This window comes from Oryzias latipes, chromosome 7, assembly GCF_053564925.1.
Source record: "Oryzias latipes strain Hd-rR chromosome 7, Olatipes_Hd-rR_3.1".
NCBI classification, from domain to species: Eukaryota; Metazoa; Chordata; class Actinopteri; order Beloniformes; family Adrianichthyidae; genus Oryzias; species Oryzias latipes.
Genome location: NC_136243.1, coordinates 26,242,066 through 26,258,007, shown reverse-complemented (window position 1 = coordinate 26,258,007; position 15,942 = coordinate 26,242,066). Strand labels below are relative to the sequence as shown.

The window sequence follows — 15,942 nt, the reverse complement described above, 5'->3', positions numbered from 1 at the left end:
CTGCAGTAAAGGATGCAGGCCCACACTCACAATGTTGCGTAACGTGATGTGATAATACGGTTATCAGCCAGCAGAGCACTGACAGGCTGCTAAGCTCTGCCTGCCTGCACATCAGATAAACAGCATCAAGGCACACGTGTACAGAGGGAGACGGAGCTTATGTTGCTGGAAGGAGAGATGTGCTGTGTTCAGATGGCTGGAGTCGGTGTGGGTATAAGAACAGATGTCTAATGATGCTGGACATGGCTGTTCTCCTTGTTATAATCTGATGGGTGGGATTAAATTTAGCAGGGCTGCTTTTTCTAAAAAAATAAATAAATAAAACAATCTAAAATTTTCTTCACCACAAATAAAACTATACATTTTTTTAGATTTATGTGGGGTTTCCCCCTTTGATAAAAGGAAATATATGGACAGATGTTCATAAATTATTCATATTCTATACTCAAACAAATCATCCTGGGGATTTATCATAAATAATAAATGTAAAAAACATGAAAGCTCAGCTGTTATTAACAGGTTCTAAATAAAAAGGTAATTTTAAATAAGAGTTATACGGTATGTTTTAAATGACTTGCAGGCATTTAACACAGAAATGGTGTTTTTCTTATTTTTGATTAGGCTAAAATCTGAAGGCGTCTCTGTTTTCCTCTCTATCTGACCATTTATATCATATACACACACATTTCTGAGATGCCTATTTTATGAGCATGATCCAAACTTTCTTTAAAAACCCTATGACTCGGTCCATGTTTTCTGTCCTGCAGTGAATTAACACTCCACTAGGGGCAGTAGAACAGGGTTTCCAAGATGGCTGCCTCCATGAAGTCTCAAAAACACTTCTGTCGGGAAACATTTAGCTAATTTTCAAAACTTGATGGTACGATGGAGTATTAGGGCCATCATTAAAAATTAAGAAATACAAAGTACAAAGCAGTAAAACTACAAGTCACAATTTTACTAAAAGTAACACATAAAATGATGAGACGTGTGGCGAATGTGTGACAAATGACCAACGCAAGAATCACTTATGAATTATCAAAAGACTGAAATTTCATATGTGGAAAACACCCAAAATATAAAAAGTGGCTGTGAAGTGGCCTTAAGGCAGAAAAGAATGACTAAACTTCTAATGTTTTGATGCCTGGCCGGTGTATTGTTCAAAACACCTTTAAAATCGATATCAGGTTTTAGACGGATAGATAAAACATGTATCACTTCCTGATTTTACTATATATTTTTCTATTATGAAGATTCTAGCCAGACAATTAGGTATTTTTCTCCTCAAAAAAGTAAAAAAGAAGAAAGTTTGAGTTTTTCTAAGGTCTTTAATGGTTTAGTTGGTATAGGGTTTGGAAGCATTAAGTCAAAAAATGGCCAGCAGCCATATGAAACAAAACCCACCAGTACATTTAGGATGAAAGGAAAATAAAATAAAAAGCCATGAAAAAAAAAAAAAGTAAAATAAAAATCAATATAAAACACAATAAAAGAACATCAGGTCATCACAGTGAAAAGACAATCTTAGCCTCATTTTAACATCAGGATGAAAATCAACACTTTTTTTCTTTCAAAGATGATGACACAAACATTCATGTATAATTTAATCAAAGGCTGCAGAGCAACATCCATAGGCAAAAATGTACAATAAGACACCTTTAAGCAAAAACAAAAATGATGCATAGACAAAAAAATTTGTTTTAAAACAGTGTAAACATAAAACAGTGACAGATATGTTGGCTGTTTTACATTGTGATGATTGTTAGGAACATTCAAATAGATTTTATTGCCAACAAGATGCAATAAATAGCATTTTTTTCTTCTTCTACAGAAACATTTGATCATTAGGCGGGAGCATCAAACAAATCTCCTGATAAAACCTACAGTCAGTGTGGGGAGGGTTTCACTGACCCACACTTAAAAATGAAGATAAGAAACCACAAGGAAGACGCCATCGCACTTCTGTCACAACTTAAACAGAGTTAACATTAAGCATGTCTCTAAGACTAAATCAAAATGTCTTGTTTACAAATGCCCGTTGAAGATCCAGTTGTTTTTTTTTGTCACAGAATAATTTTGTAAACCCCTTGAGGAATAAAAACATTTTACAAAATAATTTTCCAACTTCTAACTAAAGACAGGATCTCTGTGATATCATTGAAAATGTCTCTTCTGAAAGTTTCCTGCTGATAATAGTGCAAGAGGTACAGTGTACAACGTTTGGTTTGATTTCTTTGATTAGTTCAGAAGGTCAAAACTTGTTTGCGCTTAGTAAAAAACAAAAAAACAAAAAAAACAAAGAGGGCATAAAATTGTAGTTATTTCACTTTTTGCTGTCTGAGGAACAGGAAGTCCGTTCAGTGAACAATAAATTACACCTACAGCTCATCTGAACCTTTTAAGTTTAAAAAAAAATAAAAATAAAATAAAAATAAAATCACAATATTTTTCAAATATTTGTACAGTTACCTCAACACACACGTGTTATGATATATGGTAGTGTCTCAAATATCTTGAGTATTCCCTCATATCAAAAGCAGTTTCCCGCTTACTAGCCTTCAAAATAAAAGCAGCAAAAGGAAGAGTGGGGCCTCACATATAAACACGCTGCACACACATTTTCAGGAAAAAGCCTTCAGGCAGCCCCTTATTTTTAGCCCCTTATTTTTAAGCCTCCCTGGATTGAACATCCAGGCAGACTTGTTCCCCTGTTACCTAAAAGGGAGGGATTGATATCAGGCCTGAATTATTACAGAGCACTAAAATGACCTAAACTTACTTCCTTTTTCTTTTTTAATGAAAGAGAAAAATAACACTGATTCCTGTAACCATGAAGCTGGGAACTGATGAGAAAGAGCAGCTTCCTTTGTGTCTGTGTGGATTTTATCACTTCAACTAATGCTGAACCACATGAACAGTCTACAGTCTAAAATGGAAGGAATTGAAACACAAGTATCTATTGATTGTTAATTGGCAACATATCAGCAGTTACTGCAGCCATGATTATTATCACTAAATGATAAGGTATTAATACTTTAAACATTGGCCTCCATTAAGAGTTGGACACAGAAAATACCTATATGGTAGAGTGGGAACAAAAAACTATATTTACACATTTTTTTTAAATAGGGAAACTTAACTTTTGTACATGGTCAGCATGCACTTTTAAATTAATCATGCAGGAGTGGGTCAATTCTATTTTGCAGAAGCTGATCTATGCATGTGTCATGCTGCTTATAGTGAGGCCCCTGCCGGATGAAACACAAGGTTTCCCCACTAAAATGAAAAATAAAAACAACACCCAGTTAGGGTCAAAGAGAAAACAATGATACAGACCTTCCGACACAATCGTCACACTCATTACCAGACTGGAACTAGAATTTGTTGCATCATCCAACTGCCTACTTGGTTCCTCCAGCAGCCAGGATAACATGCAGCACAGCTCAACTTTAGTCAAAAACAAAAAAACCAGCCCCTGCCCAAACAGAAAGAGATATTTAGGACTATCCACAAAACATCCAAGAGTTTTCCTGGACTGTTGGCGAGCTTTCAGCCCGCTGTGACCCACGTGGGTGCTCCTCAGGTGTGCTGACGCGTGCGAGGATGGGACGGGGTGGAGGAGAGCCAAGCAGCCACCTGGCTGTCCTCTCCTCCGGCCCTCTCCAATGCTGATCTGCTCCTGAGCTCCTCCATGACAGGTTATGTGGATAGGAGTGTGTTTACAGATTATGTGGAGGGTGGGGTGTGTGTGTGTGTGTGTGCGTGCGTGCGTGGTGGGGGGCCAGGGTCACTGTCTCCGATCTTCTGTCTCTGATCGTGAGAAAGCCATCACCACATCCTCGGCACCTGGAAACCAACCGAGAAGAAACAAAATGCAACCTTATTGCTTCAATATTTGAGAAAATGCTCTGGGTGGATTTTGAGTACAATTATATGAAAAACAGAGAAAAGGCCACAGAAATTCACCTGTAGAAGAGGTTATTTATGACAAGATGGATCCATTTCTGACCGTCAGCAAATAATTTTGATTTCTGCTGAGTTCAATTATTTACTAATTACTACTTACTTACAAAACTATAAAATACAGACAAAACAACCAATAATTCATATTGTACATATTTTTGGAATATTATATTTGAAGATCATTCCATACCTGATACCTTTTATTTTAACAGATTTCTCTTTAACTTTAGTTCTTAATTATGGATTCTAAAAAACTGCAGGTTGTCTTGTTCTTTTTATATTATTTTTACTGCAACCTTCATGGTCCTAAAACTCTAACAAAACAATGATAAGAAAGTAAATAAAGCTTAGTTTGAAATAAAATACATTTTCTATATCTTTAAAGTCTGTTAGACACTGGAGTCGTTTTGTAAAAAAAAGAAAAACAGAATTCCAGCGTATAAGAATGTTTTTGTGCAACCCCTATGAGCTTTTTGTGTACATGTCTTGTAAATCCAGTTAACAACAGCACCACAAAAAACAGCTGCACTGATTTCATTGTGATTTTTCTGTGCACACGTAAATACATTTGCTTCTTTATCTGCAGAAGAAAATCAAAGGCTGGAATCGTAGGATAAACACACCAAGTGGCCTGTCGTCATTTTCTGCTCCTCCCTGATAACAAGATCTGAGGCTTCTGTGCCATTCAGTCAGTCAGCTGACAGACGTCTACCTCAGAACGTAAAGCAGACACAGAAGAAGACGGAGTGAAAGCAGAATCCCATTTTCAAACCGGAGCACCAGTGAATTAATTCCAGCTCTGTTGATTACCGACTCCTGCACGACGCCAGCTGGGTCTTTGACTGTTCTGTTTGAAAGGAATCCTTCAAGAAGGATTTATGCCAGCAAAGCTACATCTTTAAACCTGTTCTGACAGCAAAAAGGGAACAAATCTTATGTTATATTCCAGTGCAAACAAAATGTCAATATCAATGCTGGTATGACTGATATTCTGATAGTCCCTTCAGTGCAGCTGTGTTATCTGGTACATCTTTCAGCATGACACCCTTGTGTTTCATCACTGATGCTCTTCACACCTCACTTATCCTCCTCTCTTCCAGCACTTTGGCTCATTATTTAACCGAGTCTCAGAACGGGGACTCATAATAAGGATGAAATCAGTCACAACTTGCTCTCAGGACTGCACTTATGCAAAATACTCTTTTGTTCATAACGCCTCCAGTCACTTCAGTGCCACCATGACTGTGTGGATATTAAAATCCTATGCAAAAAATGAAAAAAGAAATACCCCAAAAGTTATTTTGTCTGAAATTCATTTGATTTAAATCAAGTTAATCTTTCATTTTCCTGCAGTTGGTTGCTCTGGAACTGCTCACCTGAGAGCAGGACTTTCACTCTAACTATTTTTTTTGTCATTTCTGGCTCAGGGGGCCAATTTGTTACATTCAGTCTCTGGTAATTGTAGTCGCGGGTTTATTTTCACGCCCCCCCCCACACAAATCAGATACGGTTTGGGTTCTCACAACCTCAAAAATGAATCCATTCTTTCCAGAAAACAGGGTTTGGGTGCAGCAGTTTCTGTTTACATCAACCTTTGTTGATGCGTAAGAACAACCTCAGGTGTGATTAACGTGAGCTTTAGCACCTTTGTTCCCCCCTCCTGGTGTTGGACTTTCACCACTGCAACCTTAGAGGCGCTGGTGAGAAAGCAGGGCAGAAATATGCATTTGTACTCCTTTTAAATGAGAAAAAAAAAATGGAATATTTCCAAACATTACAGGACAACTGCCTTCTAAACTGGAGGTTTAGACTGGAGTTTATGCAGGAATTCATCAGTAATTTACATCTGACCTGCAGAGTAAGCCCTCCCATCATCCCTTCGTTTATATGCACCCCTGATAGCTTACAGCCCTTCAACACCTCCAACCTAACAAAAATGGTGAGTAATATCAAAAAAAGACATATTTGTCTGGAAGTGGATGCATTGGAATAGAGCAGATCAGGGAGCTTGTGGCCCGCCGACAATCTTTATCATCTGCTCCTGATTCCACATGATTTGAATGAAAACATACACACATATTTATCTTCATTTTTGTTTATATATGTCCTACATCGAGAGAAAAATGCTAGAAGAACACGTTAAAAACACAACTGTGAACAACATAAAAGACCACCCTCGCAGACAAAAGCTGCCAAAAATCAGGTCAAATAAAAAAACTAAGAGAAACTTTAAATCTTATATATTTTTAAAAAGGAAACGTATATCACAATGGACTCAAGACAACTCAAGAAAATAAAGTGAGAAGATGGGGAAATCGCCTTACACCTCACTGGAGAAGCAATCAACTTTGTTGATCACATTTGTAGTACCGTAACTTTTTTTAAGGAGTCTGTCCACCTTAAAGGATCAGATTAAAGGAGGAATGCACAGAAACTTGAGCCAAACACCCAGCAGGTTTTCCTCACAACACCGCCTCAGGCTTCGCTATATCTGACTGCTTGGCCTAACTACAACACTCGCAAACAACAGACACGCCAGAGCCGAAAACGCTGTTGCCTAGTGACGGGAGGAAAAAAAAACAAGAAAAAAATCAGTCTGCATCAGTGCTGCAACTGCATGTTAGCTGTTAGCAAGCATCTGTTTTGCAATGATCACTGGCTGTCTCATCTGCCTGATAGAGGAGAACACAATGTCTCAGAGAGGTGGAAAAAGGTGTCATTTCAACAAAATCTACATCAGTGCAAACCCTAATTCACTGATATTGTAGGAATTACACAACAGGTAATACTAAAATCAAAGAAGAAACACATAGTTTTGAAATAAACGTCAAACTTTAGGCTGCCAAACTAAGCCCCGTGTAGAAAGAAAGCCTTATTGCACTTGTAAGAGAATATAAATAAATAGACAATTTGCCAAAAATCAACAAAGGAAGACAAAAATCTCTGAGGAGAAAAGAACAAAGCTAAAAACAGTCTGGGAGAAAGAGACACCAGTGTTTCCAGCATTAATAAGCAAAGATGGATGTGTGGGATGAAAGCAGCACTTAAAGCATGCAGGGTCAAAATATGTGGCGGGTCAACTGAGGGATGAAGGATGCTGAGAACAGCAGGGGAGGGTCGAGGCCCAACACACAGCGGGGGGGTTGTGCAGAGCGAGGAACGTCAAGACAGATTCATATGACATCACAGCGTGCCAGCAACGTTATGGTCAAGTTTTTCTCTCAATGATTCAACTTGAATTTGTAAATGTAACGACCCGATCCATGCATCCAGTACATTTAGAATGTTTTAGTTCCTTATAGTTATCCTGGCCTCATTTCAAAGTGTTGTTTTGATGAAGTAAAACTACATACATGCATGTTATGTACCTCATTAAGATAAAAGCAACTTCTCAGTGACTAAATGTAACTATAGGTTCTTGCAAAAATGCAATATTTCCCTCATTTAGGCTAATTAAACATATGTTAGTTAAAATTTGAAGACAAAAAAAGTAATGATAAAAAGCCATTATTAGATTATTTTAAAGTAGGAAAAAAAGTAATCATGTAATTTTAAATTGATTGCTGAATTGTATTCTTCACCTTGGTGCAAAAGTCAACAGCAAATAAAACCCCTTTTAAAAAATATTATTTTATTATTCAGAGATGGAGTCTAAATTTTACATTTTGACAGGAAAAAATGTACATTTGTGCTTCTATGATCCTATTAACAGGAATGAAAACAGCCCCTGTAGTTTTATAACAACTGAAACCTGATTTAAGTTTGTTTGAGATTGAAAGAGAAGAAAAACAAAAACAGGTTTCTAATCTGGTAGAAATGGTTCAACTGATGCTTCTATTCTGACTGCAGAGATGAACAGCAAAACATGAGAAGCTAACAGTGATGATGATGCTTTCCCCTTGCTAAAAGAGGGTCACGGCTCTATTGTTAAACAAACAAAGAAACCACTGCTTGCTGCGGTCTTGTCTGTGTGGTAACAACTAAAACACCAGAGGCTAGAAGAAGCACAGACGTAATGAGACTCTGGAATATCACACCCTTGCATGTAATAAGAACGACCTCAATGGAAGCAGCTCTATTTTTTACCACAAGGACGTTCTGACCCTTTTTCTGGTCTTTGTTGAGAACTTCCAAAATCCTCAAACAGTGTTTTCAACAACTCTAATCTGTTTAACTGTTGGGTTAAATGATGAACGCTACACAGAGACATATATGAAATTTTGTTTTTTTTAAAAAGGTCCCAATGGAGATGAAGATCTACAAATGTGACCTCAATTAATGAAAGCTTTTTGGTGTTGTATCAACTTGGTTTAAACAGCGACTGTTCAACAAAAGGCACAGAATAAGACTTTTTCAATCATCTTTTGTCCATCAAAATTCAGCGACATTAAGGCTTTTACAGAAGAAAAAGAAGGATAACGGAAATCTAAGCCTCCGCTTTTCTGGTCATTAGTTCCGCACCAGTCCAATTAAAACAGCAAAACAAAATTCTATATTTGCATTTATGGTAATCAGCCAATTAGGAATATTTGAAATGCAAATGCAGTGACCCAAAGAATTATGATAAACATGATGAACCCTGTAGGATTATATAGATAAACAAGGAGGTTTTATTCTGATTACACTGCTGCTCTGAACTGAAACTGAAGTTATGCGTTTTCTATCTGGATCTGTTCTTACAGGTGAATTTCTGTGGTGAGGAACAGTTCAGTGTCACAGTCTGAAGAGAAACATCTGGGTTCTACAATGATTAGGGCATGAACTGTTCATCATTTTAATTCATGGCCCACTCTGAAGGAAATTGTATTTTTTGTGTTTTTAACATGTTCTTGTAACATTTTCTGACGATGGAGGACAAGAAAATGAAACTCAAAATTGCGTTTCTGAGGATTTTTTATTAAAATTGTGATGCAGCAGGAGCACACACAAAAAAGCCGTTTGAAAAAGATTGTATTTGAGACGGTGAAAGTACGCTGGGTGGGCCACAAGCTCCCTGCTCCGCTTTATTATGATGCATCCCTTGTAGACGACTAGATCCATGGACGCCTTCATTTTCCTCACCAGAGTCGGCCACTGGCTCAAACCTGCACGGCTGGACAGCTCCAGAACTCTTTGCCATTTTTGTTGCGCTGGTAATGTTAGGTTCGGGGTGTGAGGGGTTTTAATCTAGCGGGAGAGCTTGTTTAGCATCAGTGAGGGGAATAGGGGATGGGGTTGCTCCACACCAACAGTACCATCCACAACTCGAAGAAGGCAAATTTCTAATGTACTACTGCTGAAACTGTGTCGTACAAAATGACACAAGTTTTTTTTAATTTTGCCTAAAAATGGCAAAATCATATTTAAAAGACCACTTATAACACTTTTTGAACAGATTGAAAGAGGATCAGAGTGGGTCTTTAAAAATCAACAGAAATTCTTCACAAGAGTCTGAAACTTTAAAATAGTGAACAAATCAGTTTTACCTCTGATAAAAAGGTGTTTAAAGTTTTCACTGAAGTTATGTAACATTTTAAAATGAAGAAGCTTTTAAATTTAAACAGGAAAACCAGAAGAACTGCTGATGAAGAGGCTCAGGCTGGTGTGACATGCGAAGGAGGGCGTGGTTTGGGATCTGATGACAGGTGGAGGTGTTGCACATTGACACGCATTATGGGACAACCTGCTGGCTCATAAAGTGCTGCTCCATAACATGTCTGAACAACAATCATTTTTTATAAACAATATATCATAACACAAAAAATCTTTAAGGCAAAGATATTTAAAGCACTTAACCCTAAACTGTTCTTTTTGCTCCTGGAACCTTAATAGCAAACTTCTCTGCAAATGGCAATATTGTTACTTATCCTCAAGAGTCCCGCGTCTTTAGAGACATACAAAGAACTGCCCTTCATGCAACCTTGAATATTAAAACCAAAGGGTTAGCTCCCTGTCCTGAGATGCACACTGAACATTTTTGGGGCACCTTTTACCAGTTCTATTCTTCAATAATTGACCAGGTCTGTCCGTGCTGAAGGTGAAGACATTTAAAAAAACAACAGATACAATTTTAATTATTACTAATGTCCCATTGGATGCTTCAGTTTTATGTACAAGACGATAGGTCATAAAGGGAAAATCTCTGTTTTATGACAAATTGCAGATCTACACCGGCTTCCTTTCATGCTGAACAGTTTATAAATCCTCCTCCATCACACAGACAAGGATAAAAACAAAACCAGCTCCTGCTGATTGTTTCCTTGCAGAGGTGACGCATACAAGGACACCCAACCCTTCATTGTAGGAAAGGTGCCACTGGCATTCTTCCCTAAATTTAATCTCCCCTGAGGGGGGAATGTCATGCAGGCGGAGACACAGCAGGTGTGTCAAAGCAGGACTTCATAAACCCAACTGGTTTTTGGATTTGTGGTACAACTCTAGTTACCTGTAATTTACTGCAGTTATCTCAAGAAAGCTGCAGTGCTTTGACGCTGGAAGTATTGTCTTGAACGCAGCGCCATCTTGTGGTTTCAATAGAATTTAACAAGGCTGTAGATACGGCTCAACGGCGCCTTCTAGTGTTTGTGAATAGGAAGGTCATTTTAAATGAGTCTCAAAAAAATAAAAACAACTACAATATAGTTTGATATTTTTAGGCAGCACATTCAATGATTGACACTTGCATATTAATATATAACAATTATATGTTTCAAAGCGTATTTTTTTTCTATTTTAAAGACTATGGTCTGTAGATAATAGATATGCACCCTTCTCTGTGTAAAATCAAACAGCATGTTACACTATTAAACCGAATCATGGGGAAAGTGAATCGTTGCATCCCTACTGTAGACCATTATGACGGCATCAAAAACGTGTTGTGCTAAATTTAAGGTTTTATTATTTATAGTTTTATTTGTTTACACCAGGTTAGCTAGCATGAGACAACTGTAAGGGGTTTCTTCATTGTTACTTGCTTAAAATGGGCATTCATTTATAAAAAGGCTTTTTTCTTTTTCTTTAGTTTTTGTTTTGTGATACACAAATCATATACCACACCAAAACAAATCTGTGACTCAAAAATCGAGGTTTGAACAGAGTCATGGGAGCGTGAATCGTTTTACTTTCTATGCCTTAAATATGTGGTCTCTTTCCACAAACTACAGCATCAGTGGGTGGTGCCATGGAAGCCACCGGCCTGTAGAACAGCACAAGTGTCAGGGAAGCCCAGCTTGCTGTAATAGCTGTCTTCAGCTCATCTGTATAGTTGGGTCAGAGATCTCTCATCTTCCTCATAACTAGGTCCAGGTCAGGTACGTGTCCTGGCCAATCCATCACAGTAACAACACGGTCCTTAAATCAGGCTTTTGGTATCTTTGGTTGAACAGACTATGACATTTTAACAATATTCTTAATTGGGGGCTCTCATAATGTATGTATAATGCATGTCCTGATAATCAAAATGACTAAATATTTTGGGAAATGATTATCTACAAAAATATGAATTTCATTTTTTTCATCAACTGAACAAACTATTGACAATATTCTAGTGTAAATAGAATATTTACACTAAAGACCGAAGACACTGACATTATAACCTGTAAGCCATAATAATCAATATTAAAATACAAGTTTTACTTTTGGAATCGTCTGATTTTTTAAAACTTCTTTTTTAACAATATTCTAATTTTTGAGACGTATTTAAAGACAAAAATCATCAAAAATGTTGTACACAGACTAAGATCGAGAGGCAGTGGTGACTAAAATGCTGAGTCAGGTGCAGACAGGAACAAATTGGACCTGCTGAATGGAGGCTGAGGGTGTGATGCGTGTTCAGGGATCTTCCCGTGTTTTTGTAAGGACACAGTTTCACCTCTGTGGTATTTGGGGTGACAGATTGTGAGCTCATACTGTTAAAGTTGTGTATTGACTTACACTAATATCACACAGAAAATATTCATCTTTTTCCTGAGCAGATGATTAGAAATCTGTACAGTTGTGGGAGGGTTGCGTCACGCTTACCCTGATCAATGTTGTGCTGGGGTAGCTGGCTCATCTGACTGTGAACCACACCTGAATAACTCCGGAGGAAAGCCTCTTCACTTGGTGTAAGCTGCAAACAAAACAAGGAAACCAAGTACATTTAAAGCTTTCGAAACATAAACAAAGAACATGGACGCAAAGAACAAGCTAACTGAGTACCATGCGTTTACTCCTTAGTCACAATTACCCTTACGGGTGAATACAAGCCATCTGTGGGCGAAAAACGGGCTAGTCTTTCTGGGGCATGCAAGTTGTACACTGGTCTGTACGATTCATGATACTCTAACCACACGCATGACAATCATACGTTTAATTGTAATGACGTCCCTTGAAGTTTTGTACGAACCTCAAGGGAACTGAAAGACACACCTGCGTTCTCTTTAAGATGCGGCCTCTCCTGTCTATGACCCTCCACAGACCCGGATGACCCAAAAACATGCAGCATCCGAATGTGTCAACCCTTGTACTAAGGCCTTAGGTACACACGCCTTTGATCGGTTCCTTTTTGAAGGAGCGTGTCCCAACCCTTACAACTTCCAGTTAGGTTAGGTCTGCACAATAAATTGCAAATCTATAGACATCGGCTTGTGACACGTGTATCGCAATAGACAGGGTAAAATGCAATAAATGGTTACCCGATACGTTTACACACATGCTAAAAACAATCTCATGGCAGCTTGACTTATTTAGCAAATCAAATAGTCTTTTACACATTTGTCCAATCGGATTAACCCTTTCACACTGTTGACCAATCAATTGAAGTCTTTTTTGCTATATGTCTGCCTTCTATGTGGATGTGGGTCATTTGGAATTTAACTTAAGTTATGTTGACTTTTAATTAAACAAAACAGCTGCAATGAAATTAAAATGATGTATTAGTTGTTTTGCCATTTGTTTATATATCGCAAGCCATATCGTCATGGCAATACTGATCACTAATATCGTAAGTCACAGGTTTTCCTCATATGGTGTAGCCCTGGCCCTGATGATGAAGTTTCCTGCTGTAGACACCAGTAAAAGCGACATCAGAGCTCCTGAGCTTACATTTGATCCCATCTTTTTAAGCATGAGCAGGACCCGCACTTTCTGTTGGATGTACATGTCTTCAGGAGACTTCCCCGGCGCCTCCTCGCGGTTCATACCCCCTGCTCCTGTGGCTCTGAAAACAAACACATTTTAGCCACACATGCTAAAAACACACACAGCAAATTCAACCACAAATCTGAATTTGAGTCAATTACAAAACACACATTTATCTACAGAAACAATATTAGAGACTGAATTGCTTAAATGGTCCTGTAATGTGGTAAAGAAACACATATTTGAGCTCCGTGGAATAAACCCCGGCAGGAGACTTGGTTCTGTCACCAGTGGAGGTTTGCAGCATTATAAATATTGCACAGCAATATTTAACACAGATCTATCTCACCTCTAACAACTTTCATCTCAGATTCTCCGTCTAACTAATGACCTGCTTTTTTGCCGTCGGTCTGCAGAAGCAGGGAAGAGGCAAAGCGGGAGAGGAGAAATGCGGAGAAGAAAGCCATGGAAAGACCTGCCACAGCTAATGTGGGTGACAGAAAAGAAATACGTTTTGTTGTGAGAGCGCACACATCAACAACTCACTTGAGTCACGACTTTTGTCATATTAGATCGTTCTCGCAAAGCACCAGCAAGAAATGGCAATGAGCTAAACTGCAGATACACCTCAAATCTGCTACCTGAACATGCAAACAAAAAATTTAAACAATCATCTCCCCCAAATTTAAGATAAAGGTGAAATTAGTATGCACATCAGCTTTGTCCTCTGCTTACAATATTAGATTAGAGGCCTTTGTGGGGCTATGAAAGTTCTGCCAATTTATTTGGCCCTTTTATCCTTCCATAGGAGCTTTGATGCATGTTGGCAGACCGTTTGATGTGGGGTTATATTTAATTAGGGGGGTGACTTGATGTACCCTCTTTCCAGAACCCAGGGGGTGGGGTGGGGGTGGCAAAAATGAGGTCCTGCTGGCCGCGCGCAGGCGTTTGGTTGCCACAGTGACGTGGATTCAGGCAGATCACAGCAGCTCCAGGCCATAATTCTGATCATACTCTACAATTACAGCAACCTTCAGGGGCTTGTTTATTTCACACAACTCATTGCTAACTTTGTCATCTCTTATTCATCACAATGAGCGATGAAGAAACCAGTTTCTCCAGTTTGACCGGAACATCATGCGGGGTTTTAATTGCGGTTCTGCTGAAGACTCGGAGCCAGACAGACATGAAAAGAGTTCAGGCTCGCTGGTGTCAGCTCAGCTGCTCAGCAAACCTTCAGGGGATTGGTGGTGTGTGAATACATTTGGGTGGGGGTAGTGACATGAAGGACGCTAGAGGAGGGTGACGGGAGCGACTCATCCGATCCCGCTTCCAAACTCTGGGTTAAAAACAGACGTTTGAGAGCGGATCCAGGCAGCATGAAGGCTGAACCTGTGAGCATCCGTGCCTCTCCTCACAAGCACACTGGGATTTGTAAAGCCGCTGCACTAAAGCTGTTTCATATCATGTTTGATTGTTCAACCTTGAAAAACATCCATATTAAGCAGAATGTCAAGCTTCTGACCATTTTTAATTAAAACATTTTTATTTTATGGTATCAACTGTTAAAATAGTTGATATCATAAAATAGTGATATTCATAAATCCGTTTTTTGTCACAAATCCTACTTTATTGAGGAAACCTATTTATTTAAAGATGACTTATTTTTGCACCGGAGGAGTTTTAGATCAGGATTTTTTTTTTTACAATAAACTGACTAAAGAAATACCCAGAAATGCTGTTTTGAGCTCAATTTTCTTTATACATGTCCTCCATGATCAGAAAAATCAAAAACACAATTTTCATCTATGTGTGTCTTAGTTTTTAGAAACACCTGCTTGTTTCTTATGCTTTCCTAAAGGAGCAGTGATAGGATTTTATATAAATTGATTGGTGTTGCTCAAGTTTTTTCTTTTTCAAAGATCCGATACATGGCTGATGCAAGCATGAATTGAAAATGAAAAAGGGACATTTTATTGGCCTATTTTAACATTACTAAACAGTTTCATCAACTTAAACAGCCTCGGGTAATTCTTTGAAAAAAACAAAAATGAAAACCTCCAGATCGACGACGGCTGGCATCTTCTGATGTGTAGAAGAAACCGAGCTGAGGTAAGCTCCCTCCAGACTCCAAACTACAGCTCTCCTCTCTGTGATGTCCGAATTAAAATGTTGTTTCCGAGCCACATGTGGCGAACCGCAGGCAGAGGCGGTTATGATAACCCACGTGTGTGAAGTATACTTCACTGTGGCTGCAGACCAAGATCTAAAGATAGATGATCATTTAAAGGCAATAGCAAGCATGTATGGTCAGAGCAATCATTTATATCTCTTCATGCTTTCAATGTATTTGCAGAAAACACGTCTTTGTAGGTGAACATAGGCCTGGGCATCACTGCCTTCAAGCTCATGATTCAGTTTACACTTCCATTAAAATATATTTGTTTTTCAAGTTTCTGTTATAATTCCAGTTTTCTTTGGTTATAAAAATGATTTGTACATAAACATTATAAGAATATTTTTGCCTGGGAAAAAACCCAGTTTTCAGTTTTATACCCTAAATAAATAAAGCAGCTTTACAAATGATCTCGTACTAGTATACAACTAGACTGTATTAAAAGGTAAACAATGACCAAAGCAGTTTTGTCACAAATCTGGTTTTGAGCGTTCGCAGATGGTTTCTATTTTTCATTCACTTTCATTGAGTTTACATTTCCCTCCATAAGAATCTGTGTTTATGGATGTCAGACTGTGGGGACGTGTTCAGCATTGTGGTCTGTCATTTTCACAAGTCTAAAATAAAAATAAAAAAGCCTGATCCTGTCAGATTCTTTGAGATTGTAGCTCCCAGAGGTAGACCAACTCCCTCGAGGGATGCTT

General features: G+C 38.4%; 1 protein-coding gene across 4 annotated transcripts in view; it reads right to left on the bottom strand.

Annotated features, from left to right (window-relative positions):
• Positions 1–1,308: 1,308 nt before the first annotated feature.
• The window catches only part of ctnnbip1 (catenin, beta interacting protein 1), a 21,703-nt gene continuing 7,069 nt past the window's right edge, over positions 1,309–15,942 (bottom strand). For all 4 annotated transcript variants that reach the window (XM_078950734.1, XM_004070387.5, XM_020704572.3 and 1 more), the window contains exons 2-4: positions 13,027–13,141; positions 11,962–12,052; positions 1,309–3,846 (exon numbers count right to left, since the gene is read on the bottom strand). In XM_078950734.1, the coding sequence (XP_078806860.1) occupies positions 3,788–3,846; positions 11,962–12,052; positions 13,027–13,122 (246 nt within the window). In that variant the 5' untranslated portion in view covers positions 13,123–13,141 and the 3' untranslated portion in view covers positions 1,309–3,787. The remainder of the gene's footprint in view (positions 3,847–11,961; positions 12,053–13,026; positions 13,142–15,942) is intronic.